The 27424-nt window shown below is 41.7% G+C and overlaps 1 protein-coding gene across 7 annotated transcripts; it reads left to right on the top strand.

Annotated features, from left to right (window-relative positions):
• The first annotated feature begins 461 nt into the window (after positions 1-461).
• Positions 462-25664, top strand: LOC123997670 (polypyrimidine tract-binding protein 1-like). Of its 7 annotated transcripts, none has more exons than XM_046302137.1 (16): positions 462-600; positions 1348-1401; positions 4913-4940; positions 13046-13109; positions 13228-13400; positions 13653-13799; positions 16013-16171; positions 16248-16358; positions 16549-16738; positions 18084-18164; positions 18424-18560; positions 20949-20982; positions 22266-22358; positions 22470-22686; positions 22861-22938; positions 23103-25664. In XM_046302137.1, the coding sequence occupies exons 1-16, from the start codon at positions 593-595 to the stop codon at positions 23233-23235; spliced, it is 1707 nt and encodes a 568-aa protein (XP_046158093.1). In that variant the 5' UTR covers positions 462-592; the 3' UTR covers positions 23236-25664. The 7 variants fall into 7 exon arrangements, with proteins under 7 accessions (XP_046158093.1, XP_046158102.1, XP_046158084.1 ...); XM_046302146.1 differs by having other exon boundaries at positions 4910-4940; positions 16549-16726; XM_046302128.1 differs by having other exon boundaries at positions 4910-4940.
• The last annotated feature ends 1760 nt before the right edge of the window (positions 25665-27424 follow it).

The following is a 27424-nucleotide window of genomic DNA, read 5'->3' as shown; positions in this document are numbered from 1 at the left end:
AAGGACATGCTCACAGATTTAGGCCTACATCTTACGAAACAAGAACGACTTTGTGCCTATAGGCCCAGCTGTAGGATATTCGTTTTTTTGGAAATCATAGCGAGCCAAGTAATTTGGATAGATTGCCAAAACATTTACTGACATGGACATAATTGATAGCATCTTTGTCCTTTATTTTTTCTTTAGGCATATGAAGAATACTTGATTGTCCATTTCCCCTACAGTCGTTCAGGGTACCTTGCAGAACGGTCTCTGAAAACATATACGCAGTTCCATCACAAATGAATCCTGCATAAAAATTATGAAATGCATAAACTAATTTCATCATCATGCAGAATGGATTTGTAACTGGCCATTTACAATCAAACTTAAACTTAGTTTGAGACCGCCCCTCTCTGGCAACTTTCGTCTTATCCTATCAGCGCAGCGCCCACTTCTCGTCTCAAACTCCCACAACTTTACTAGCGAGCTAGGCTAATCACGTTTCGTTTCTCTATTCTCCGCCATTTTGTAAGGGTATAAGAAAAGTCGGCCAAGCAAAACAGACCTGATGGTCTAATTAAACTGTAACTATCTAGTTTTGTGTTGTGCAATGGACGGGTAAGTTCAAGGTAGAGAAAAGAACTACAAACGAATATGCACGTATTTAACTAAGTAATTATCTGTAAATTGCTATATCCTGTAACGAAAATTAGCGGTGTTATATTTTGGTTGCGATGGAAACATGGTAAAACTGCTTTCTGTGTACCCGTTATAGACCCAGTAATGTTAGATCGTTGCTTTGGTGTTTTAGTTAGCACCAGCAGGCTATATGTGTGTTATTTTTTTAAATTAACATTTTACTTTGTCTGAATTCAATTGGTCTGTACCGTTATCTTATAAAAGCAAGACATTCAAGCAACTGGTGCATATTGCGTGGACTGAGCACTGTGGTTTTGCTCATCTGTGTTGCCTTTTGCGCATGTTGTAGCTAGCCACTGCACTGAACATTTTGAAACCACCTGTGGCAGTGCGATGTTACTTAACGAGCTATAACGTTCTCCATCATATTCTACCTTATTGTCTAGCGAGCACAGCAGACTGAAATGACTGACAATTTAACTATATATTTGTTAGCTTTAGTTAAGTATTGGCAACAACGTGGCTATGCATCTTGTTGTTCTGATGTTCCGTTTCTACTGCAGAGATGAACAATATTCTAAACTTGAACATTTTATATTAATATTGCTAGACACATCGTTATGCTAGATTTGCAGCAACTTGAAGTTTAGGTCAAGTGAAAAGACAAGATAATGTGACTTAGCTAACTACCAGGCTTGTTATTAACGCCACATATCTTCCTTCCAGCCGTCCAGAGACTGATTTGTATCCCATGGGATCCACTTACGTCACTGAACTAGAGTAAGTCATTATTTAAGTAACATTTTATAAATGTACGGTACCAGTTAATTCGTTGTGAATATCTGATAATACATACACCTTTAGTTTTTTTGTGTGTATGTTGGAATACATTTTTACATCTCATTCTTGTAGAATTGTGAGATGCTCATTGTTGATGCCGAATAACCCCCATAAGGGTGGTGAGTGTTGAGCCGGTTTCTCCGCATGCAATGACTTGGTGTGAGCATTGAGTGATTTGACCTGTAATTTGAGCTGTTGCATTGTCTCGCTCATCCTCCCTCTTCCCGTCAGTTTATCCTTTATTAGTCTACTTAGTGTCAAGCCTACTCTGAAAGCATGTCAATTTGACATGGAAAATAGTTTTGTTTTCCAATAGGTTTCAACATGTGTAAAGTGGTAAGTATTTATTTATTTTTGGGGAAAAGTTGCCTGTGGGCATCGAAACCTCAACTTATCTTTCATGGCTGCAGATATTTGGGTCTGGGGAGTTTGAGGGACATATTTGGCACACAATTGTCCTAAATAACAGTGCCTTGTCAACGCTGTTTTCAGCCAGTGGTAAAATGATTTTAGTGATCACAAGTGGCTAATCTGTCAAATGTTGATTTAGGAAGGGTTGGAGATGGGAGGCAGCTCTTAGGCTGTGTTTCCTGCTTGTAGCGCATGAGAGGTTAATCTTCAACTGAATGTCGGCGGGGCCAAGGTCCCAAATACGACTAATATTTCACGGGCAGAGCTGTGGGAAAGGGAATGTTTGCACTGTTTTCTCTATTGGCCTTTAACATGAGGGTTATCAAGGGAATGCGTTTAAATAGACTAGGGTTGGGTGGTATCCAGATGGTTTCATACCGTCCCTGTACCATATTGGTGTGTATGGTATTACCAGCAGTGCACACACACAAGGGGCAATATTTCTTTACAAACTGAAAAAACAATAATATAAAATGTACGTATTAGAACAAATTTGGGCAGCATGGATTTTGGTCAAGGAGGGGATTGTCTCTGCTGTAACCAAGAAACTTAGCTAACAAGTTGGCAAACCAAGTGCATAGCTGGAGCCCTGAGCTGGAGCCAATTTATTTGGCACATCTTAAATAGTTCTAAGCAGTAGTGTATCAATAAACAGATTTCTTTATTTTCATAGAATGATAGGTCTATATTTTTTTTTTACATGCTTCATTTAAAACATTTTAAAACATTTTTCTTGTACATATTATGTACATTAAACATGTGAATACAGTTGGAAGTGGGGAACCATTTGATGATCTCCCAAGTAGGGCTTGTATTGCAAGAGTTATGTTTTCATCAGCGTTTTATGTCCACTTGGTTTCGTCTCCTTCTGTGCTGTGTGCACCTACCCATTTTACACCAGAGATCTGAATACAGTGATGAGATGCTCATGTCTGTCCTAACAATGGGAGTCGTTGTCCCAAAGGCGGGAAGGCAGGTGACAAGCATGGGTCCAAATAAACTCATAGAAACGCACGGTTTGCTTTGTCTTTCGCTTCGCCTCTTCCTCTTTGTTTACACACACCAATCCCTTCCCCATGCCACTCACAACAACACAGATCAGATCACTTCCTCTATGACAAGTGGTTTCAACTCGCTATTAGTGTTTGAGTTTGGTCCAACAGAATCAGTCATATGGACAGCGAAACACATTGAGCCAATTTACTGTACTAGAGGAGACATCAACTTTCCTAACAATACTCTTTTTATGTCTCAACTCCTCAAATTGTGCACAGCGCAGACTCTACTCGGTTTTTCACATACAGCTAGCACCATTTTAGCCGAAGACTGTTATACTAGGTGTCTAGTCTGTTTTGTAAATGTGCAATAAGCATGAAGCACAATTATATCAGAACAAAGTGGACAGGCTAGCATGCTGTTCCAAACAATTCAACTGTTCTGTCTTGTTAGTTAGCAAGTGGATCCAAATTCGCTAAACTTGAAATATACAGATTAGCTGGCTACTCACTAGGATGTGGGCTTGTGTTTGAGACCTGTTACATTTTTTTCTAGAATGCCTGCTACAAGAAGTTAGTCGTTATTAGTGAATGTGCTTTATGTATGGTTCTGGTATAACAAAAACATAAAATACTAAAGGAATTTTCATAGACATACAGTTGAAGTCGGAAGTTTACATACACTTTAGCCAAATACATTTAAACTCAGTTTTTCACAATTCCTGACATTTTATCCTAGTATAGATTCCCTGTCTTAGGTCAGTTAGGATCACCACTTTATTTTAAGAATGTGAAATGTCAATAATAGTAGAGAATTATTTATTTCAGATTTTATTTTTATTTCTTATCACATTCCCAGTGGGTCCGAAGTTTACATGCACTCAGTTACTATTTGGTAGCATTGCCTTTTAAATAGTTAAACTTGGGTCAAACGTTTCGGGTAGCCTTCCACAAGCTTCCCACAATAAGTTGGGTGAATTTTGGCCCATTCCTCCTGACAAAGCTGGTGTAACTGAGTTGTGTTTGTAGGCCTCCTTACGTATGCTTCATACGCTTTTTCAATTCTGCCCAATTCTGCCCATGTTCTATGGGATTGAGGTCAGGGCTTTGTGATGGCCACTCCAATACCTTGACTTTGTTGTCCTTAAGCCATTTTGCCACAACTTTGGAAGTATGCTTAGCGTCATTGTCCATTTGGAAGACCCATTTGCGACCAAGCTTTAACTTCCTGACTGATATCTTGAGATGTTGCTTTGTTGCTTCAATATATCCACATAATTTTCCTGCCTCATAATTCCATCTATTTTGTGAAGTGCACCAGTCCCTCCTGCAGCAAAGCACCCCCACAACATGATGCTGCCACCCCCGTGCTTCATGGTTGGGATGGGGTTGTTCAGCTTGCAAGCCTCCCTCTTTTTCCTCCAAACATAACGATGGTCATTATAGCCCAACAGTTCTATTTGTTTCATCAGACCAGAGGACATTTCTCCAAAAAGTATGATCTTTGTCCCCATGTGCAGTTGCAAACCGTAGTCCGGCTTTTTTGGGCGGTTTTGGAGCTGTGGTTTCTTCCTTGCTGAGCGGCCTTTCAAGTTATGTTGATATAGGACTAATTTTACTGTGGATATATATACTTTTGTAGCTGATTCCTCCAGCATCTTCACAAGGGCCTTTGCTGTTGTTCTGCTATTGATTTGCACTTTTCGCACCAAAGTACGTTAATCTCTAGGAAACAGAACGCGTCTCCTTCCTGAGCGGTATGACGGCTGCGTGGTCCCATGGTGTTTATACTTGCGTACTATTGTTTGTACAGATGAACGTGGTACCTTCAGGCGTTTAGAAATGACTCCCAAGGATGAACCAGACTTGGAGGTCTACAATTTTTTTCTGAGGTCTTAGCTGATTTCTTTTGATTTTCCCATGAATGCCAATCTTTACTACACAATAGTGAACCTCTTAGTTCCTTAACCCTAGATTTTTTTGGAGTTTCAATTTTTAATCTATACTGCTTCTAACATTCCTGTCTTCTCTTTTCTTCACAGCAGTGTCCATGATATTACAGTTGGTACAAAGGTAGGCACCTCTTTTCTCCTTTTTCCTCTTCGACATTAGTGGTGTGGCGAAAAATCAATAGTTATATCGTCCAAGATACTGTGCTATGGATCTACTTTTTAGCATTTATTTCTGACTAATCAACTCATTTTCTCATGCTCTCTTGTCTCTCTGCAGCAGACGTATAGAGAGCAATATGTTTAGAACATTAAATCACAATAAAACCAGCAGTATCGAATCCCAATACATATCGAATTGGCACCTACGTTTCGTGATAATACCGTATCGTGACGTCCCTGGCAATTCCCAGCTCTAGTCAACAAGGTGTTTGACTAGGTCTTCAGATTAGGATGATTTATAGATGTAGCAGTGTGCTGTGCAGGATTTACAAATTGTAGCCCAGTTGTTTCTAAGGCTACATTTAGTCCTGTCATCTGGATCATTGGGGTCACACAGCCATGCCCAGTGTTGCTGCATCAGAAATGAAAGAGTTCAAAGAAGCTAGCATTAGAAGGCACACCTACATCCAGTTTGGATCTGGTAATTGGAATATTCTGTTGCAAAGGTTGTGGTTTCAAATCCCCTTACAGGTTATTTTGTTTGTATGGTAGTTGGCTATTTAAACTGTGTTGTGAAACTGTGAAGGAGGCATTCACAAACTAGTAGTAGATACAATTAATGTTGCTTGTTTTGTTACATTTCGCTACACGTCAAGTAAGTAAAGCACACAATTCCCAGTCACTGGTAACCAGTTGCCAAGTTTAAATCTCTTAAAATGTTTGCATCCGGTGTGGTGAGAACATTGCTGTTGCTGTGGAAACGGTATGGTCTAATTATTGGTTGTCTTTGGCATTGTGGCTGGAATAATCTGGTATTTTTGTGTTCCCTCTCTCTGGCTCCTCCAAGCCCTCTTCTCTCTTTAGGGACTTCTGTCTCATCACTGATTTACGTCAGTACATGTCCCACTCACCTTTAGCCCCTCTAATGCTGTACCACTCGTTTGATGGTCTCATCCCTCCCTTGAGACCCTTCCCAGGAAAATAACAACTTTAAACACACACGTTGGAGCCCTGCAGTCTGTGGGCCGGGGCTAGCTAGCTTGAGCAAAAGCAGATGTTTCTAGATGGTGGAAGTTTGAACGAGTGCAGACACGCAGTGGTAAGTGCTACCTCGTCTCCCTGATGTTGAGTGGCTCCTCCAGGATATGTGGGTTTGGGATAGCGATCAAACGCTAAGTGTTTCTAGCTCGGCGTGTTAGTCGTCTGTGTTCTACAACACTGTTACTTCTGTCTTCCAGTTTACCCTTCAAAAGCCGCCCCACAGCAACCGCGTTCCCCGTTGCTCTTTTAGATGGATAATATTCTGTGGTATGTTCCTAGCCACGGGGCCCCGTAGCACAAAGACAGATTCTCACAGGTACCACATGTATATGAGAAGGCTATTTTGTTACGCACAAGCCAGCGGTAACCTTAAGATGGGGGTGGTGGTAATATGGAGTGGTTTATATTCACAGGAAAGGAGAGCAGTTTACTGGAATATGGGTGTTTTTTCCATCCGTTTTCTAATTGCCTCTTGGTTCCTGTTCTCCCCCGAGGTGTGTCATTACAAACTGCCGGCCTCAAAGAATGGCCTGTTGACTTTATCAAAAAGGCCTGTTGACTGTATCAAAAAGGCCTGGAGGGTCTTGGATGGAACTAATTTAGATGGTGTTCCTTTACTGTTAGGCTTAGTTAGTAATATTGTAAGAAGGCAAGTGCAGTATTTAGTTAGTTGGTTTATTCACTGGATCAGTTGTGGTTATCCTGGAGAAAATTGTAACCCTTTTACATCATGTTCTCGAAATGCCACTATGGAGGTGTTCTCTACTGTTTTACTCGTCAAATGCCCTTTGGGGCTTTTCCATCGGCTAACTAAAATCCTATAACGTTGCATATTGTTCGCTTAATCTTTTAATCAAATTGGTGTGGGGAATGGGAAATTTAAAAAATACTATTTACCTTGGCTGTGTTGATGTCCTCTTGCATTCCTCAAGGATGGGAGAGGGTGGGGTCATGGGGATGAATGGAACCTATTCAGCACATGCAAATATGTTTCCCCCCCATTTTCAACATGCATGTTGTTCCTTTGGCCTCTGTTTCCCAATGTAAGCTAATTAGGAAAAATATGGTAAAGAGCCTGTTTTTGATCATTGCAGTCGCCATTAGCAAACGTTGTTAGGTAGCCAGCACATCCCTAGTCATGTCCTCGGAGCATGTGCAGACCAGCTGGCTGGTATGTTTACGGACATATTCAGTCTCTCCCTATCCCAGTCTACAGTCTCCACGTGCTTCAAGATGGCCACCATTGTTCCTGTTCCCAAGAAAGCTAAGGTAACTGAACTAAATGACTATTCCCACCGTTGCAATCACTTCTGTCATCATAAAGTGCTTTGAGAGACTAGTCAAGGATCAAATCACCCTACCGGTCACTCTAGACCCACTTTAATTTTCTTACCGCCCCAATCGGTCCACAGACTATGCAATCGCCGTCACACTGCCCTGTCCCATCTGGACCAGAGGAATACATTTACATTTACATTTAAGTCATTTAGCAGACGCTCTTATCCAGAGCGACTTACAATACCTATGTGAGAATGCTGTTCATTGACTGTAGCTCAGCATTCAACACCATAGTACCCTCCAAGCGCATCATTATGCTCGATGCCCTGGGTCATTGGGTGCTGGACTTCCTGGTGGGTTGCCCACAGGTGGTGAAGGTAGGAAACAACATCTCCACTTTGTTGTGGGGCCCCTCAAGGGTGTGTTCTCAGCCCCCTCCTGTACTCCCTGTTCACCCATGACTGCGTGGCCATGCATGCCTTCAACTCAATTAATTAAGTTTGCAGACGACACAATAGTAGTAGGCTTGATCACCAACAACGATGAGACAGCCTACAGGGAGGAGGTGAGGGCCACTGAGTGTTGCCAGGAAAATAATCTCTCACTCAATGTCAACAAAACAAAGGAGATGATCGTGGACTTCGGGGAAACTGCAGAAGAAGCACCCCCCTGTCCACATCGATGGGACAGCAGTGGAGAAAGTGGAAAGTTAAGTTCCTCAGTGTACATATCATGGACAAACTGAAATGGTCCACCCACACAGACCATGTGGTGAAGGCGGCAAAATTGCACCGCCCACAACCGCAGGCCTCTCCAGAGGGTTGTGGAATCTACCTGCCCTCCAGGACACCTACAGCACCCGATGTCACAGGAAGGCCAAATATTATCAAGGAAAACAACCACCTGAGCCACTGCCTGTTCACCCCGCTACCATCTAGCAGGCGAGGTCAGTACAGGTGCATCAAAGTTGGGACCAAGAGACTGAAAAACAGCTTCTATCTCAAGGCCATCAGACTGTTAAATATCCATCGCTAACACAGAGGCTGCTGCCTACATACAGACTTGAAATCATTGGCCACTTGAGTAAATTGAGCACTTGTCACTTTAATGATGCCATTTTAATAATGTTTACATATCTAGCATTACTCATAGAATACAGTATATACATATGATATCTATTGCATCGTAGCCTATGCCGCTCTGTCATTGCTCATCCATATATTTATATTCTTATTCCATTCCTTTACATATATTTGTGTGTTAGGTATTTGTTGTGGAATTGTTAGATATTACTGCACTGTCAGAAATGTGACCCTGTGTAGCTCAGTTGGTAGAGCATGGCGCTTGTAACGCCAAGGTAGTGAGTTCGATCTCCGGGACCACCCATACGTAGAATGTATGCACACATGACTGTAAGTCGCTTTGGATAAAAGCGTCTGCTAAATGGCATATATATATATATATATATATATATATATATATATATATATATATATATATATATATATATATATATATATATATATATATATATATATAAATGGAAGCACAAGCATTTCGCTACTTTCGCAGTAACATTGCTAACCATGTGTATGTGACCAATAACATTTAATTTGATATACGTTATGAGCTAGATTTAAACTCACAGCAGCCCAGACCTAGTGGCTCCAAGAGGCAAAGCATTGAGTTGCCGTTCTTAATTAACTTTTAATTTTTTAGAGGCGTCATAACTGGTTTCGCAAATATTGTGTGCAGCTTGGTAATTGCTGGGAGAAATGTACACCTAGCTGTTGGTCCGAGGAGAATCAGCCTTTTCTGTGTTCAGGCCAAAAGTCAGGAGTTTAGTTTGGCCTAGCAGCTCACCTCACCTGGTGCCACAGGCTAGGGTTCCTATGGTGACGGAGTGACATTCAAGGCTGCCCCGGTACAGGCCCCATTCTTGAGGTGTAATTGTCTCCTGCGCCTGTTAACTTTTAAAGTATGTTTTTTTTGTTGTCTCCTCACCTTCCTAATCTATTTCATTTATGCCTTCGATAAGATGGCTCCCTCAAACTTCTCTATAACACAAGTCACTTCATTAATATTTGTAAACCTATTGCCTCAGCACAGCATTTTGAAACATTGCTGCTTAACTGAGTTTTCTGACAAAAGTGCCTGTTTTGATCGTGTAAATTTTATTTTATAGAACATAATATTTAACGGGCTTAACACTTCACAGGCCAATACATAAGTTTTAGTCTAATCAAAAAATTGCTAGGGGACAGTCTGGCCAATTGATTGCAGTAACTGTTTTTTCTCACCTGTGTAAAGGCCATTGGTGAGAATGTTATACCCATTTCAGACTGAAGATGTGGTATATAACCCATTGAAAAAAGAAGCAAAAAAGACCTGTATATGAACCCCCCCTCTTTCAAATAGCCTTTTATTTACCTCTTTCGTGTGTGTGTGTGTGTGTGTGTGTGTCCACCCCTTTATACATATCAGTGGGAAACTGGACAATTTGGAGGGGTGGGTGATGGTGTTAAAACCATGGGGTCTGTTTGCATTTCAAATTCGGGAGGTGTTTAAAAATGGAAGTGTAAATTTAATTTACCTGCAAAAAAGCAGAGAACCATTCACACAGACCTGATACCTGTATTTTCCTGTATGCAGGATTCATGACTAGGTCTTTAGGTGGATTTCAATTAGACATATATCTTTTTTTAACCCCTACCCCTTTCAGATATACAGTAAGCTGGTATAAAAAAAAACTGGCATGGTAAATTAGTAGAATTTTGGTCTGTGTGTGAGAGGGATATTAGTGGCAGACAAAGCCTGCTCTCTGACTTGCCTGCCAGCCCTGCGACATCCTAAAGTGTCATCTATAACAGCACCAGGAACATGCATTTAGCTACTAAGCCTCTTTAAAGACCTTTACCCACACTAGCCCCCCTGCCCCTCATGTATGGTTTTCATTGAGTCCCAACCTAGTGGAATTTGGAGTGGCTGGTGGGGGAGAGGAGAGGGCATTCTGTTGGCGTCTCAGCCCTGCGGGAAGTCTGTTTATTTGTGTACTCTGGTGATCACTTAAAGAGCTGGCTAGCGGACGGTGGCTAGCTTTTTCAGTTTCCCCTTTTTGTTGATGTTATATAGAGGACAGCTGGTGTGCAGCCTCTTCACACATGTTGTAAAGTATACTTCACTCTACCTCCCATTTTTATAGGATCTTGAACATTTGAAGTCGGAAGTTTACATACTTAGGTTGGAGTCATTAACTTGTTTTTCAACCACTCCACAAATGTCTTGTTAACAAACTATAGTTTTGACAAGTGGCTTAGGACATCTACTTTGCATTTTTCCAACAATTGTTTACAGACAGATTCCTTAAACAGCTTGGAAGTTTCCAGAAAATTATGTTATGGCTTTAGAAGCTTCGATTGGGCTTATTGACAAGATTTGAGTCAATTGGAGGTGTTGCTGTGGATGTATTTCAAGGCCTACCTTCAAACTCGGTGCGTCTTTGCTTGATATCATGGGAAAACCAAAAGGAATCGGCCAAGACCCCAGAAAAAAAATTGTAGACCTCCAAGTCTGATTCATTCTTGGGAGCAATTTCCAAATGCCTGAAGGTACCACATTCATCTGTTCAAACAATAGTACGCAAGTATAAACCCCATGGGACCACGCAGCTGTCATACCACTCAGGAAGGAGACTCATTCTGTTTCCTAGAGATGACCGTACTTTGGTGTGAAAAGTGCAAATCAATCCCAGAACAACAGCAAAGGCCCTTGTGAAGATGTTGGAGAAATCGGGTACAAAAGTATCTATATCCACAGTAAAACGAGTCCTATATCGACATAACCTGAAAAGCCGCTCGGCAAGGAAGAACCCACAGCTCCAAAACCATATTAAAAAAGCCGGACTACGGTTTGCAACAGCACATGGGGACAGGGATCATACTTTTTGGAGAAATGACCTCTCGTCTGATGAAACAAAAACTGTTGGGCTATAATGACCATTGTTATGTTCGGAGGAGAAAGGGGGATGCTTGCAAGCCGAAGAACACCATCCCTACCGTGAAGCATGGGGTGGCAGCATCATGTTGTGGGGGTGCTTTGCTGCAAGAGGGAGTGGTGCACTTCACAAGATAGATGGCATCATGAGGGAGGATAATTGTGGATATATTGAAGCAACATGTCAGGAATTTAAAGCTTGGTCGCAAATGGGTCTTCCAAATGGACAATGACCCCAAGCATACTTCCAATGTTGTGGCAAAATGGCTTAAGGACAACTACGTCAAGGTATTGGAGTGGCCATCACAAAGCTCTGACCTCAAACCCATAGAACATTTGTGGGCAGAACTGAAAAAGCGTGTGCGAGCAAGGAGGCCTACAAACCTGACTCAGTTACACAACTCTGTCAGGAGGAATGGGCCAAAATTCACCCAACTTATTGTGGGAAGCTTGTGGAAGGCTACCTGAAACATTTGACCCAAGTTAAACAATTTAAAGGCACTGCTACCAAATACTAATTGGGTGTATGTAAACTTCTGACACACTGGGAATATGATGAATGAAATAAAAGCTAAAATGAATCATTCTCTCTACTATTATTCTGAGGCATATGTAAACTTCCGACTTCAACTGTAGACCATAGCCAAATGCATTTAAACTGTTTTTCACAATCCCTGACATTTTAATCCAATAAAAATCTCCCCGTCTTATGTCCGTTAGATCACTTTATTTTTAAGAATGTGAAATGTCAGAATAATAGCAGAGAATGATTGAGTTATTTCAGCTTTTATCTCCCCTTTTTCATCAACATGACAATAGTCAGACCAGCTAACATTTCTCCAAAAAGTACCATCTTTGTCCCTATGTGCAGTTTCAAACTGTAGTTTGGTTATTTTTATGGTGGTTTTGTAGCAGTGGTTTCTCTTTGCTGAGCGGTCTTTCAGGTTATGTCGATATAGGACGATATAGGATTTCCACGACAGCAGTCTCCAACCCCCACTAGTAACCACCCGGTGTTGGCTAGACTACGGGGGTGATGAACCGCCAGGCCAGTGACTCTGGTTTCTGTTCCCCCTCCCTCCCCCGCCCTCATTCTTGCAGTTTGGTGACCAAGAAATGGAGTTGTTTTTCCCCTTCCCTCTCTGGTTCTCTCACTAAAACCTATGCAAGTACTGTGACCCCCAACACCCATAGTTGCGTGCGTGCACATACAATGCATAGGCAGTGGGGGTAGGTGTTGAGTGGGACAGGGTGTGACCATAGAGGACCTAATGAGGTTACAAGTCCTGTCTTTGGATCCCCATCAGTCTGCAACGTTGATACGTTGGCCTCACCATTTGGTCATCTACTTGTAGCTCAGGGGTGATCCGAGAACCTTTCCTGTTAGCTAAGAAGCCGACCCTTTCCAGTTTTCCTGTTCCCATTGTCACAAGGCAATGCCTGCTGGCCTGTGTTTGACTCAATGGGTCTCCTGTTTGAAGGCAAGGCTGTTGAAGGATCATGACTGCTAGGCTATCTGTTAGTTTAGGCTGTGATGGTGACGACCTGTGACTGGGACAACCCGTGCCATTGTCAATATCTGTCTCCCCATTGTTTTGCAAGGTCAAAGTGGATGGTTTACTTAGTGGCTATTGTTACGTTTCTTTTGTGTTGCCAATGTACATGGGAAGTTGTTTCTCCCTTTATCCTTCATAAGTTCATGCCGGTGGGGAGATTCTGCATTGGTCTCAACATCATGTCCTTTCCCCTTTACAGAGAGGATCAGACAAGCTTTTCTCCTGCGCCTCAAACGTACCCAATATAATGACCTGTGCCACAGGTTAGTTTTGAAAACACTATTTTGTTGTTGTTTTAATATCAAAGAAAGAAACTTTTTAAAGTTTGTCCTTTCTCCAAAAGGATGTACATCCAAACGGTGCTCTGCATTTCTTCCACAGCCAATGGCAATGACAGCAAGAAGTTCAAAGGTGACATAAGGAGCCCGGGCATCCCGTCGCGTGTAATCCACATGCGCAAGCTCCCCGACGACATCAACGAGGCTGAGGTCATCTCCCTGGGCCTGTCCTTTGGTAAAGTCACCAACCTGCTCATGCTCAAAGGAAAAAACCAGGTAAGTGTTCTTGCATGCATTTCTATTCCAGAACTAATAGACCTGATTAAAGCCCAGGGGCTACCGTAAAAATTGTGAGATGTCTGGGGGGTCCCCGAGAAGAGGTTTGAGAACCACTGGCTCATTAGCTCTAGCAGGTGGTGGTGGTGGTGGTGGTGGTGGTAGTAGTAGCAGCTGCCAAGTGTTATCCAGAAAGGAACATGTAGTGCTGTTCTGAGATGTTATTCTTTTTGCTTTCTTCTGTGTGCCCAGGCCTTCGTAGAGATGAACACGGAGGACGCGGCCCAGGCCATGGTCAGCTATTATGCCTCTGTGACGCCCGTCATCCGCAACCATCCCATCTTCCTGCAGTACTCCAACCACCAGGAGCTCAAGACTGACAACTCCCCCAACCAAGTGGTGAGTCACGTTCATGTAGTGTGCATCCTTCTCAACTTTTCACAACCCTTTATCTGCTCAGGTGTACTCTTGTGGAAGGCCATAAGAGAAGTTGTAGGCCTACATATGGACTTGACTCAAGGACTCTTCATTAAGATTGTTTTGTTTGTAGGTAGCGCTGAGCAAAGACTTTGATGCTTAGAGCCAACATGAAGTGGGTTTCCTCTTAAGAGATATTTTGAACCGGCTATGGGCTCTAGCTCGCCCCTCTTTTTCCTGTTTTTCAGGGTCAGAATGACTCATTTTGGAACTGTGTTCTTGCCAGGCCTTGTGTGACTGCACAAGCAAACCACCTGTCTACTTGTCAGCATCGTAGCTGACAACAGCCAATCAGAATTAAGATTTTCCATGTTAGCGAAAAGGGAGCTGTCGGCACTCTACTGCTAATTTGTTCAACTTCTACCTTCTTTTGCAGTGTGTTTCACAAGCTTAAAGGCTTGTTTACCTTTCCCTGCATATCTTGTGGTTGAGAGTGTAGTGTGTACTATGTGCCCTCCAAATGAGGCACTCCCCTGGGAGACTGCATGCCAATGGTGACCAATAGAAGCCACAGCTGTGCTCTCTGCTCCCCGCTCAAATGACTCCGTTCCTAGTCTTATCTGCTCATTGACCCATACAGTGAACATAAACACTGCTGCGGTGCACATGAACATTCCAAGATGATTGTTTTGCTGATAAGAAGTTTCTCTCCATGGGGTGTTTTTTTCCCACCAGGTGTATTACACTCACAAATAGGCCCCAGAGTTTCCACTGATGAGTATACAAACATGTCACCCCCCCCCCCCCCCCCCCAAGTGAATGTCAAGCAACTAGGGACTTGGGCTATATTACTAACCTGAGTTTATTCCGTGAGGTGAAGCTTAAAGATCTTAACTTATTTAAATGTTTTGTGTAGAACACAGATGACTGTCTGTGGTAGAGGTCGACCTAAGGCATGGGCGATTTAATTAGGGCCGATTTCAAGTTTACAGAACAATCGGTAATCAGCGTTTTTGAAATTACATTGCACTCCATGAGGAGACTGCGTGGCAGGCTGACCAACTGTTACGCGAGTGCAGCAAGGAGCCACGGTAAGTTGCTAGCTAGCATTAAACTTATCTTATAAAAATATAAAAAATGAACTAGTGATTATGTTAACTACACATGTTTGACGTTAACTAGCTTGTCCTGCATTGCATATGATCAATGCGTTGCCTGTTAATTTATTAACAAAAGAGCATTTGCGAAAAAAGCAGAATCGCTGCAGGAATGTACCCAACCATAAACATCAATGCCTTTCTTCAAATCAATACACAGAAGTTTTTATTTTTTTAAACCTGCATAGTTATTTAAAATAAATGAATGTGAGCAGGCAATATTAACTAGGTAATTTGTCACTTTAATTGCGTTCATTGCATGCAGTTAGGGTATGTGCAACAGTTAGTTCGCAACGAGCCAAGCGGCCCTAACTTGCCAGAATTTTACATAATTATGACATAACATTGAATGTTGTGCAATGTAACAGCAATATTTAGACTTATGGATGCCACCCTTTCGATAAAATACGGAACGGTTCCGTATTTCACTGAAAGAATAAACATTTTGTTTTCGAAATGCTAGTTTCCAGATTTGACAATAATAATGACCAAAGGCTCATTTTTCTTTGATTTGATAGAGCAGTCTGAGCGTTGGTAGGCGGCAGCAGGCTCGTAAGCATTCATTCAGACTTTACTGTGTTTGCCAGCAGCTCTTAGCAATGCTTGTATCAAAGCACTGTTTATGACTTCAACTAATGAGATTAGGCTGGCAATTCAAAGTGCCCATTAGAACATCCAATAGTCAAGGTATGTGTTTTTGCATTATTTAAACCAAATTGAGCATGTTTCATTATTTGAGACTAAATAGATCTTATTTATGTATCATATTTATTTTAAAATAGTGTTCATTCAAGTATTGTTGTAATTGTCATTATTACAAAAATATATACAAATCTGCGTATTGAATTTTTTAAATTACATTTTTAATTTTAAAAAATTGTTGGCTTTCTTTGGTCCTCCAATAATTGGTATCGGCGTTGAACAATCTAAATTGGTCGACCTCTAGTCTGGGAGTCACGTCAGCTCTACTCGTTACATTTCTACCTGAGCTTTTCAACTCTTCCACTGAACCACCCTCCTCTCTTCCCCTCCCCACAGAGAGCCCAGGCGGCACTGCAGGCGGTGAACGTATTGCAGACGGGGGGCATGCCCATGGCAGGGGTGGATGCCTCGGCCGGCCTGAGCGGGGCCAGCCCCGTCCTGCGTGTCATAGTGGAGAACCTCTTCTACCCCGTCACCCTAGAAGTGCTGCATCAGGTAACAAACTCATTACATGTATGAATGTTTAGATCTATGTTTGTATTCCGCCTGACCATGCTGTCGTCGCTCACAGATCTTCTCCAAGTTCGGAGCGGTGCTGAAGATCATTACTTTCACCAAAAACAATCAGTTCCAGGCCCTGCTGCAGTACTCTGACGGCCTGACTGCTCAGCACACGAAACTTGTGAGTGGCACCCTCTACCTGTCACAATTAATACACAGCACTTCATTGTATTCTTAGATCCTGACTTGAATGTGTTAACATTTTGAAAATGGGGTGGAAAGGAATACTCTGAAAGACGAATGAGCAAATCCTGGATATTTGGACACTTTTATGGATAGTTTAATGTTGAAACTGTTGCCCTGTGTTGAAGTCTTTAGATGGGCAGAACATCTACAACGCCTGCTGCACCCTCCGCATCAACTTCTCCAAGCTGACCAGCCTGAATGTGAAGTACAACAATGACAAGAGCCGGGACTACACGCGTCCCGACCTGCCCACGGGGGACAGCCATCCCTCAATCGACCACCAGGCTATGGCTGCAGCCTTCGGTGAGTACTATGGTAAATATGGTTAAAATACCTCTCGTCCTTTCTCGCTTTTCATTTAGACACAACTGAACAGGTGGGGAGCTACACTACATGACCAAAAGTATGTTGGCACCACCTCCTTGAACATCGCCTTCCAAAATCATGTACATTAATATGGAGTTGGTCCCCCCCTTTACTGCTATAACAGCCTCCACTCTTCTGGGAAGGCTTTTCACTAGATGTTGGAACATTACTGCGGGGACTTGCTTCCATTCAGCCACGAGCATTAGTGAGGTTGGGTACTGGTGTTGTGTGCTTTGTGCAGGCCAGTTCTTCCACACTGATCTCGACAAACCATTTCAGTATGGACCTCGCTTTGTGTACAGGGGTGTTGTCATGCTGAAACAGGAAAGGGCCTTCCCCCAAACTGTTGCCACAAAGTTGGAACACAGAATCCTCTTGGAGGACATTGTATGCTGTAGTGTTAAGATTTCCCTTCACTGGAACTAAGGGGCTAAGCTCAAACCATCAAAAACAACCCCAGACCATTATTCCTCCTCCACCGAAGTTTACAGTTGGCACTATGCATTGGGGCAGGTAGCGTTCTCCTGGCATCCGCCAAACCCAAATTAGTCTGTCGGACTGCCAGACGGTGAAGTGTGATGCATCACTCCAGAGAATACATTTCCACTGCTCCAGAGTCCAATGGCAGAGAGCTTTACACCACTCCAACTGACGCTTGGCATTGCGCATGGTGATTTTAGGCTTGTGTGCGGCTGCTCGACCATGGAAACCCATTTCATGAAGCTCCTGGCGAGCAGTTATTGTGCTGACTTTGCTTCCAGAGGAAGTTTGGAACTTGAGTGTTGAGGACAGATCATTTTTACGCGCTTCAGCACTCAGTGTTCCCATTCTGTGAATTTGTGTGGCCTATCACTTCGCGGCTGTGCCGTTGTTGCTTCTAGACGATTCCACTGCATAAGAATGGCACCTACAGTTGACCGGAGTAGTTCTAGCAGGGCAGAAATTTGACGAACTGACTTTTTGGAAAGGTGGCATCTTATGACGGTACTACGTTGAAAGTCACTAAGCTCTACAGTAAGGACATTTTACTGGCAATATTTGTCTATGGAGATTGCATGGCTGTGTGCTCAATTTTATACACCCGTCAGCAATGGGTGTGGCTGAAATAGCCAAATACTAATTTGAAGGGGTGCCAACATCCTTTTTTTTGTGTGTGTATATATTGTATATGGCTGACCCCTGTACCTTTTCCCCTGTAGAATAATTTGAACATTTGTTTGTATAATTTACAATAAATTGATCAATTCAAGCAATTGATTAACACTCCTCTGTATCCACGTGTTTTTCTCTCAAGGTCCTCCCGGGATTATCTCGGCCAACCCATATGCGGGAGCTCACGCCTTCCCCCCAGCCTTCACCATTCAGCAAGCTGCAGGTTAGTTGGCTCCTCCTCTGACGCTCGGCTCCTGACGTACATAAGACTTTTTCACTAAAACTTTACATTTAAAGGGGGAAACTGTCCTCATCTACTACCATTGAGTGGCAACACTGACTACTTTGATACTTTTGCAGACCTTGACCTATGAGCAGATTAGTGTCAATTGTGCGGCTTCCTGTCCAGCCGATTATCTGTCAACCCATTTCGAAGCTTGTTCAATGAATTGTTATCCCGCTCCATTTGCTTCCCTCCACAGGCCTGACGATGCAGGGGGTTCCTGGAGGCCTGGCCCATCTGACCATGTCTGGGGCTGCAGCGGCTGCAGGCAGAATGGGCTTCCAACAACTCACCGGTGGCAACTGTGTTCTGCTGCTCAGTAACCTCAACCCAGAGGTTAGTCCTGCCTTGCCTCACTCGCGCACCCTGGTGGCCCAGGTCAAAGGAGTCTCCAGCTGTGAGCTTCTCTGTAGATGTGGGTTTCCTTCCTATTTCCTACCCTGTTCCCCCAAGTGTGTACTTGCTCTCTCTTCCTTCATGTGTTTTTAAAGGAAGTTGATTGTCACCATATTTCGTCCCGCCAGGTACTTACTTTTAAATCCATGAGAGGAAGTGAATGAGTGTACACTTTGGGGAAAAGGGTAGAGAATTGGACTGCAGCCAGTATGTGGAGCGAGCTGCTTCAGTTGGCCCACATGAAACATGCCAAGTACATTGATGGGTGTGTATTATATGCTGCCACTCGGCGTTAAAACATTTATGTTAATGTACCATGTCTATTGAAAATGTTTAGAATTCTGCCCACCCTTCACACACACACACACACACACACACACACACACACACACACACACACACACACACACACACACACACACACACACACACACACACACACACACACACACACACACACACACACACACACACACACACACACACACACATGCATTAAGTCATGCCTAGGTGATATACAGCAGCATAGAGTTGGGGCGATATTACGATAGCATCTTCTGACAGCCATGATTGATGGTGACGACCTCGTGATGTGACCGACAATGGTTTAGCTTAATTCATGATAGCAGTGCAAAAAAATGTTTCTCTGTCGGATGCCTGAACATTTAGGCTATTGCCTAAACCTTATTTTTATTTATTTTTATAACGGACACTTCTCAACTACCTTGTCTAGCTTATTACCCAAATACATGTATAGTAGCCTACAAAGGTGTTGTTCCGAGTTGATGTGACTTTCACAAATAAACAAGAATGAAAGTCTATAGGCATAGGCTATTCTCAATGACAGCTTTATGAGAGAGAACAAACAACTTATTTTTCTATTGTTTCGTGAGGCAAATAAAGCAATTGTTTAAACGGTAGACTGTTTCTATCCAGCCTATAACCTAACTCTCTACGGTAAGACACTAACTTGCCATATTTTGCTCTTCCACCAGAAAGGAACACTAGAACATTTTTACCATTATCTGCGCTTCCAGGCTTTTTGTCATGATTCGTCCAGTTGCATTCGATTTAGCGCTTTTGCCCAATTGTCATCTTATCATAGTTTAAATGTATTTAATAAAAGAAAAAAAATTGGGGGTGGCTAATGTATTCCACAAGGTTTTATGGGCACCTAGTCATGAAAGGACAAAGGTTGAAGTCGTCCAACCCTAATATAGCACCCCCCCTTTTCCTCCTCCTTTCTCCTTCAAGAAGGCATTGCATACAAGTCCAGTGTAGCAGAGCTCTTGGTTTCTTCTTCCCTAGTTTTTCCCTCTCACTCCTGTGTTGTACCATCCCGATACTGGTGTTTCACAGGCAGAAGATACAAACACTTAGGAGATACATTTATGTTGCCTCATTCAATCATTATTATAATTCTAAATATTGGCACGTTTTCATTAAATCAAAATGCAGATTCGCTTTTGCGCCCTTCTCATGCATACGAACTATAGTATTTAACATACAGGCAGTAGGACCTACATTCTGTACATAAACTGTGTGGAATTTCTATTAACGTTCAATTTCTCAACATAATGTTACCAGTCCCTCTTCATCTACTAAACATGATACACTTTAAATTGTTCTTTGAGAAATCATTCCCGTAACCTATCACATACATGTAGAGCCATTTTTCATCCAATTTAGAGCCAACATTGCTTTTATCGTTTGCATGGCCTTCAGCTTAAGCCCAACATATATTTCTACAATCATTAATCTAAAGAGTGTATCTATTTATGTTAATGCCAATGGTACACTTAAACTCAGACAGAATTATAGAATACATGTTGTCTCAGCCACTCGCGTATCATTCCTCCTAGTTTCATTGTAGGTTCGGTGATCTTTACATAATTTAAACCCTTTTTAATGCACATTCTATGCTGTATGGAACACTTCATATTTCTTTGTATACTGACCTTGTTTTTTTTTTACCTCTTTCTTGTCTCTCTCTGTCCCCATTCCCCCTATCTCACCCTCTTTTTTTTGTTTTTTTTTGCCAAACTGACCGCACGCCCCATGTATCCACTTTCTTTCCCTGAACCATTACACCACATCTTCAACACACCACGTATAAACATATCCACTCATCTCTGCTCATATCATGTTGTTACATACCCCCCCCCCCCTCCCCTTCCTCTCTCCTGTCCAATTTATTAACCCTCATGATCCAACCCCGTGGAACTGCCTCCGCTGTGGATGATATGTTGAACCTCCTCCACTCTCCTGCCTCCGATCCTTTTCCTGTCCCTTCCTCCCTCCGCTGCCTTCCTCTGCTGTCTTATAAAGAGAGTTACGCCCCAATGCCTCTTTATTCTTTTCGGTATGTTGTCATTGGCACCTTTAAAAAAAAATATTACTACTTGTTTGTTCAGTTCTATTTTTCATAACCAGTTTGTTTCAAATGTTTTGAGTGTCTTGTGTTGGTTTTGCGTGTTGATTTGAGAAACTTGGTGGAAAAGTTGCAGCATTTTCAATGTTTGTGTCCACAGGCATAGCAAATGTTTTAAAGGAATAGATTGGTCAAAAATGTTTCCTTATCTGAAATGTCTATAGTTGATATGGTTTGAGTCTGGTCGTCAACTTCGGCCAAATTGGTAAAGAGTATATGTGGACCTTAAAAGCAATGCAAATTTTGTGCCGATCTCTCAAGGCTGCATTTTTAGGTCCCACGCTATATAGATATTGCTGACTAGTCTCTTTAATACTATTGACCAATTTCATGACCTGAGATCCTATGAATAATTGTTTTTATCAGAGTTTACTATTCTCTTAAGCATAGTGGAAATGACAAGACTGCAGGTTGTGCATTTGAATTGATAAGAATATCTTGTGGGAAATTCAGTGAGATGCTGTAACTTACATGAGATTTTATAATTTGTCTGTTCAGTCATAGTTTTCATGGTAAATTTGCATGCTGGATTTTTTTCATTTTGCATGCCCTTTTTACAAACGCTGTGTCAATTGCTTTTGGTTAATGTTCAGAGTACATATGTCCATTTTTTTCAATGTTTAGGATCCTTATTCTTATTTCTGACTCGGTTCCTGTTTTTTTGTTTTTTGTTTTTTAACCATTAATGGTCTTCAATGTTATTTACCAATTCAACAGGGAGGGGTCACTTGGTAGACACACGTCATTTCCTCCTTGATAAACTACATAAAACCCTCATTTTACCTTTGACCTTTTTCCATCCAAGTGTAACTTTTGCAGTTCCACTGCCTTTCTCTTTGAGAATTCCAATTCCTTGAGTTTATTTAAACCGATGTCCACACGGTAGTCTACTCTTTTTGATTAACATTTATGGTGTAGTTTTTTTAATGGACATTTATGGTGTAGTGAAGTCACACAAACTGTACCTCTGAGTAATTCACAATAGTGGCCATGATGCAACATTTTAATGATCAGTGGCTTCAGTCGTTCTTGCTAGAATGCATTTCACCCCCTTCTCATTTGACTAAATGGAGGAGCATCTTGATTGTGAACTGAAGTTATTCATATACACAAGCTTCCCAATGTGGCCCAGATAGGTGTTAAAATCTTAAAGGTGCTCAAAAACATGGTTTCAAAAAGTTGTTGTTCTCTCCCCATCCTAAATCTGTGTGAAGGTGTATATGGTGATGTAATGAGAGTGAAGATCCTGTTCAACAAGAAGGAGAACGCTCTGATCCAGATGTCTGATGGGACTCAGGCGCAGCTAGGTAAGGCCCAGCTAAACTTTATTGGAAAAGTAGTGCTAAACAAAACCATATGTAGGGAGCGATGTACATCTTGGATTAGAAGACTCAGGGCTTAACCTCTGCTTCCAACAGCAATGAGCCACCTGAATGGCCAGAGGCTACACGGGACAGCGCTGCGAGTCACCCTGTCCAAACACACCAACGTTCAGCTGCCCCGTGAGGGCCATGAGGACCAGGGCCTGACAAAGGACTACAGCAACTCCCCTCTGCACCGCTTCAAGAAGCCCGGCTCCAAGAACTACTCAAACATATTCCCTCCCTCAGTCACCCTGCACCTCTCAAACATCCCGTAAGTAGACTGGAGGCGTTTCTGCTGCAATGAGCCCACTGACTCTTTCTATAGCTGCTAGTCCACAGGTACCACTTTCATGGTACAGGAAAAACTCAGCCAATAGCTACAGGATGTCTTGGTGAACTACTGCTAAAGTCTTGTCAAGTTTTTCAATTGTGTCTTTCTTTTTAGTCCCTCTGTGGTTGAGGATGACCTTAAGATGCTGTTTGCGAGCTCTGGTGCAATGGTCAAGGCCTTCAAGTTCTTCCAGTAAGTTATCTTTTCCCCATTTAAAAAAATCAATAAAAAAATGTATATTATTTTCTATCTGGTTGTATGGATGATGTTTTAAGGAATGTCTACATATCGGACCGTATGTCAAAAGTTTTTTTTTTAAAGTCTGTGTATCTGACTGTTGGTGCATTGTTTTTTAGGAAAGACCGCAAGATGGCTTTGGTCCAGATGGACTCAGTGGAGGAGGCCATAGAGTCCCTTATCAAGTTCCACAATCACGACCTGGGCGAGAACCACCACCTGAGGGTGTCCTTCTCCAAATCTACAATCTGAGGGGGCAGCCCAAAACGCTACTGCTAACGGGCCATAGTGAGTTGTGGTGACTCGGCTCTTCATAGTAGCCTCAACCACAGAATTCACTTACATCATTCCTAGTATATGATATTTATATACACAAAGCTATATACATTCACCTATGGAAAAAGTAATTTAACACCTGGTTTTACTGGGGTTTTACGTTCTTAGTTTTCTATTATCTTGCCTTTTTGAGGTGAATGAATTCCTTGCTCTGTCTCTGCACAGGCACAAGTAGTTTACACTTGCCTTTCTGAGTCTGACTAAAGACACTCACCTAGCCTAAACTTCAGCCTACTGGAAAGTTCCATTTGCCTTTGGGGTCCTGTACCACTAGGCACTGAGGTACTTCTGTGATGCCTCATGTCCTCTTTGCCTTCTGATGTTTTCTGTGCCTTACTAAAGAAGTCTTACGTCCTTCAAATTTATATTTTGGGCATTTTACAAGATAATTGATTTGGCCATCTTCCCCTCTCAAACCCTTTGTTTGCAAAGACCAGGTTTACAGCTGATTTTATGGGTTTACCATTTTGTATGAAATGTATTACAAGGTTGTCCATTTCTCCCCCCCATATATCATGAAGGTGTCCTTTTTTAAATATTCTTTTTAACTTGTTTTAAAGCGCCCTCTTGTTTTAAAAGTTGAGAACTAGTTGCAAGATTCAATCCACAATGCTATATATACACGCCGGTACAATGGGTTATGTGATTCATATTCCTATTCTTGTTTAATGTATCTCTAGATGTAGGTTGTTTAGAATTTTCTGAAATGTATGCAATCATTTTTGTACAAATCCAATATTGGCCACAATTGTTATTCCAATATACTGTTGGTTGTAGACAGGTCTTGGTCAGTGGTTGCCTTAACCACTGTGCCTTTGCAAAAGGTCTATTGGCGGAGCTTTCCTGATAAAAGTGTATTGTTTATGATTTTTGTCCTAATTGCTTGCCTCCCTCTGATGCAGTGACTGTTTGATTTAGTACATTTGTACAACTTCTGTCATACACTTCAGCTCAAAACCAAATGAGGCTTTTTTGCAAGTTATTGTAGCTAACATGAGACTCACAGCTTTATTCATAGTTCATTACCAGTGTGGGAGTCTGCCTGCACATTGTTGCACATTTACAAGGCTCTTTTGAGTCTTACACATATGCAGACTATTTGCGACTGCTGCTGTGATCTGTGAATTAAGCTGCTCAGTTCGTCATTCATCTTGGCATTAAACTGTCATATCGTTTACAATTGCGTCTAAGAACAAATGATGGTCATTTTACATGTTAAGAAATGTGTGAATATTTTCAAAAGTCTGTCACTCATAAGTGTTCACAAAGGCCTTCTCATGAGGGGTTAGTAGACTTGTGTTACAGGGCTGTAAACTTACTTCATTCAGTCAATGCTAAAAGCGGCTATACTGCACCCTCTCTGTCATGGTAGTCTAGGAACTGGACTCGTCTGGACAACGTGCCTCTCAATTTGAGATCCATTTAGCAATTTTTGGACAGGTGCTTTTCAAACATTGGGGTGTTTTTTTTTGGTCTGTTTAGTTGTAATGAATGTATGTTGTTTCTGGCTTACAAGCCCTCAGACTTGTAGGAATTGCACACGTCAGACAACTACACGTCAGCAGTGACGCTATACGCTGGCTACATTGATGGACACGTTGTAGACCACTTATGAATAGTTATTTGAAAGGTCGGTATTAATACATATTTCACTTGTGCATCATTTTCTGTTGGAAATGTTGAGTAAGTGGTTCTTTTAGTTTTTCACAATTTAGTTGTGCATCAACTCCTCAGTTTCTCCCAATGTTGACCTGGTGCAAAAGCAATAATAGAATTTTGGCGTCATAGGGCTCAACCATTTTGTTCAATCACTTGAGGTTCCTTGACCATATCAGTTTATTACATGCTAACCTATGCATGGACTCCAATGTAGAAGAATCACAATTTATAGACAAGTCAACCTGACTTAAGGATAAGTGACACTTGCTTCTATCAATATGTAGCATGTGTTGACAATAAAGCCCTTTTACGTACTTTGCATACCCCAGGCCATAGCAAGAGTGGGTTTACCAATTATGCAAAATTGCAAAGCATTTAAAATAATTACAACCTCGATCACTTAATATGGCAGATTTTCTTCAAGGTGATGTTGCTTGCTGGGGGGGTTGGGATGAAAAGCTGTGTATAATGATTTTCTTTTTTTTTTGTACCACAGAAAGTATCTATTCAGAAGCAATATAGGTTTTATATCAATGAAACATTAATATTTTGATTAAGTGTCATAGAAAACAAATGACATTTGTTTTGTAACACAAATGTAAATTATTTTGTCATTGTGTAGTGTTCTGTATAGCTCACACTTTCCTGGTTCTTGTGCCTTCAATAAATATTTTCTCTGCTTTTTACTTGTCATTTCCTCTTTAGGTTCTTCACCTGTTTCTTCTTTGTCCCGCAAAGCATTTGATCTATAAAGACTGCTCCCATTTGTTTCTGGGCTAAATACTAACTAACTTGAATCTATTTTAACAGGAGTTCCCATTGAGACAAGGTCTCTTTTGCAATAGAGCCCTGCTTGCTTATAATTTAATATATTACAAACACACACGAATGACCATAGTTCCTATTTGAGCTTATCTGTCCAAATGCTTATGAAAGAACTGGACATGAGCAGCACTATTAAATAAAGGTTAATAGTTAAAGGTCAAATAAAAAGTATTGATTTGAAATGGTAAAACTGGCATACAATACTTTTGGAAGGTACCTTGTGTGGCATCATACATCACAAGTTTGAGGGGGCACTGGTGGTCAAATTCAGTAAAGTCTGAGTGAATGTCTGCTAAATGACTTAAATGTAAATGTATTGTATCCTAAATACTAGTAACGCTGAGAGCCAACTTCTTTAACTGCATTGTGTAGTAGCTTGCTAGTTTTGTTTCATGTCATAGATAGGGGCCTGTTTTTCCTGACGGCCTGACCAGGAAAATGTGTGGCTATAACTAGGGCCTTGAGATTTCCCTGGTCAGATGTATAATTATACACTTTTTATAGTTTTTTCTGATGAGCCTATTTAAGCAATGTATTAGTTAGATGATAATCTAGCCCAAATGCAGGCAGATGGCGATATTGGGTCGTTCCAGATTAAACGACTCAATATCGCCATCTGCCGGCATTTGGGCTGATGATAATCATGATACGCTGTGCTGATTAGGTTTCTAGTTAAAATGACTATTGTATTATTACTTTCATTACGTTTTCCATTTCCCCAAACATTGTAAATGAAGGTAGACCCACCTGACAGTAAAATAAGACATGTATACATTTAAACGTTAAAACGTACACGAATACCCGTGACACTGCTGGACAACTGCGTCACGACAGGAAGAACATCCCAGTGGATGAATGTACTTATCAAAACAAACAAAACCACGTATGCTTTCAACGAAATGCTCGAGTGAACTTGCTATTACCTCGATTGAAACAACGTGCCGATTTAATTCTAGTGTTACGCCATCTTTTTTAGTGTTAACCAACAACAAAAATGCCATTTCAAGGAGCCATGAGGATTATTTTACCGACGTTGTGGGCTATTTCAACCATAGCAGAGGAATCCACGATGTCAGGCATTACTACTGCCATCAACACCAAACATATCACGAATTCGAGTGCCAACAACACGACGTCCAAGAACAATCACCGCAACTTTTTCAACGCTTTCAATGTAGATAATTCAATGATACAAAGAACATTGTATGTCCTTATTGGAGTCACCACAATTGGAGTGCTCTATTTCCTCGTGAGAGCTGTGCGGTGAGTATAACAAGTTGATTATAACATACTACTAGTTGTTGGTAGCAATGGCTGCCTAATTCATTTCAGCGTTGAATGCCTGTTTCCGTGTGTATATGACATTTAATTATGTTATGTTTAGGCTGAAGAAAACAACAACCTCTCGGAAGAAATATGGCCTGTTGTCAAACTATGATGACAGCGTGGAGATGGCTGCTCTGGAGAGTGATGAGGAGGAGGACGACACTGTATATGAAGCCAGGTCCCTGAGAAAGTGAGTTAGATACCATGTCTACAGTCCACGCAATGTTACTCCTGTACTAACTATACAAAGTCCTTTACTTTGCAAGTTTGCATTGATACTGAGACTAACGATCAC

Source organism: Oncorhynchus gorbuscha, linkage group LG02 (genome assembly GCF_021184085.1).
Source record: "Oncorhynchus gorbuscha isolate QuinsamMale2020 ecotype Even-year linkage group LG02, OgorEven_v1.0, whole genome shotgun sequence".
Lineage (NCBI taxonomy): Eukaryota > Metazoa > Chordata > Actinopteri > Salmoniformes > Salmonidae > Oncorhynchus > Oncorhynchus gorbuscha.
The sequence above is the reverse complement of the archived record's forward strand: the minus strand, read 5'-3'. Positions and strand labels throughout refer to the sequence as shown.

Coding starts and splice junctions, on each gene's coding strand:
- LOC123997670 (XM_046302128.1), top strand. Junction 13,800..16,012: donor ACAACTCCCCCAACCAAGTG/GTGAGTCACGTT, acceptor CCCTCCCCACAG/AGAGCCCAGGCGGCACTGCA. Junction 20,983..22,265: donor ATGCCTCTTTATTCTTTTCG/GTATGTTGTCAT, acceptor ATCTGTGTGAAG/GTGTATATGGTGATGTAATG.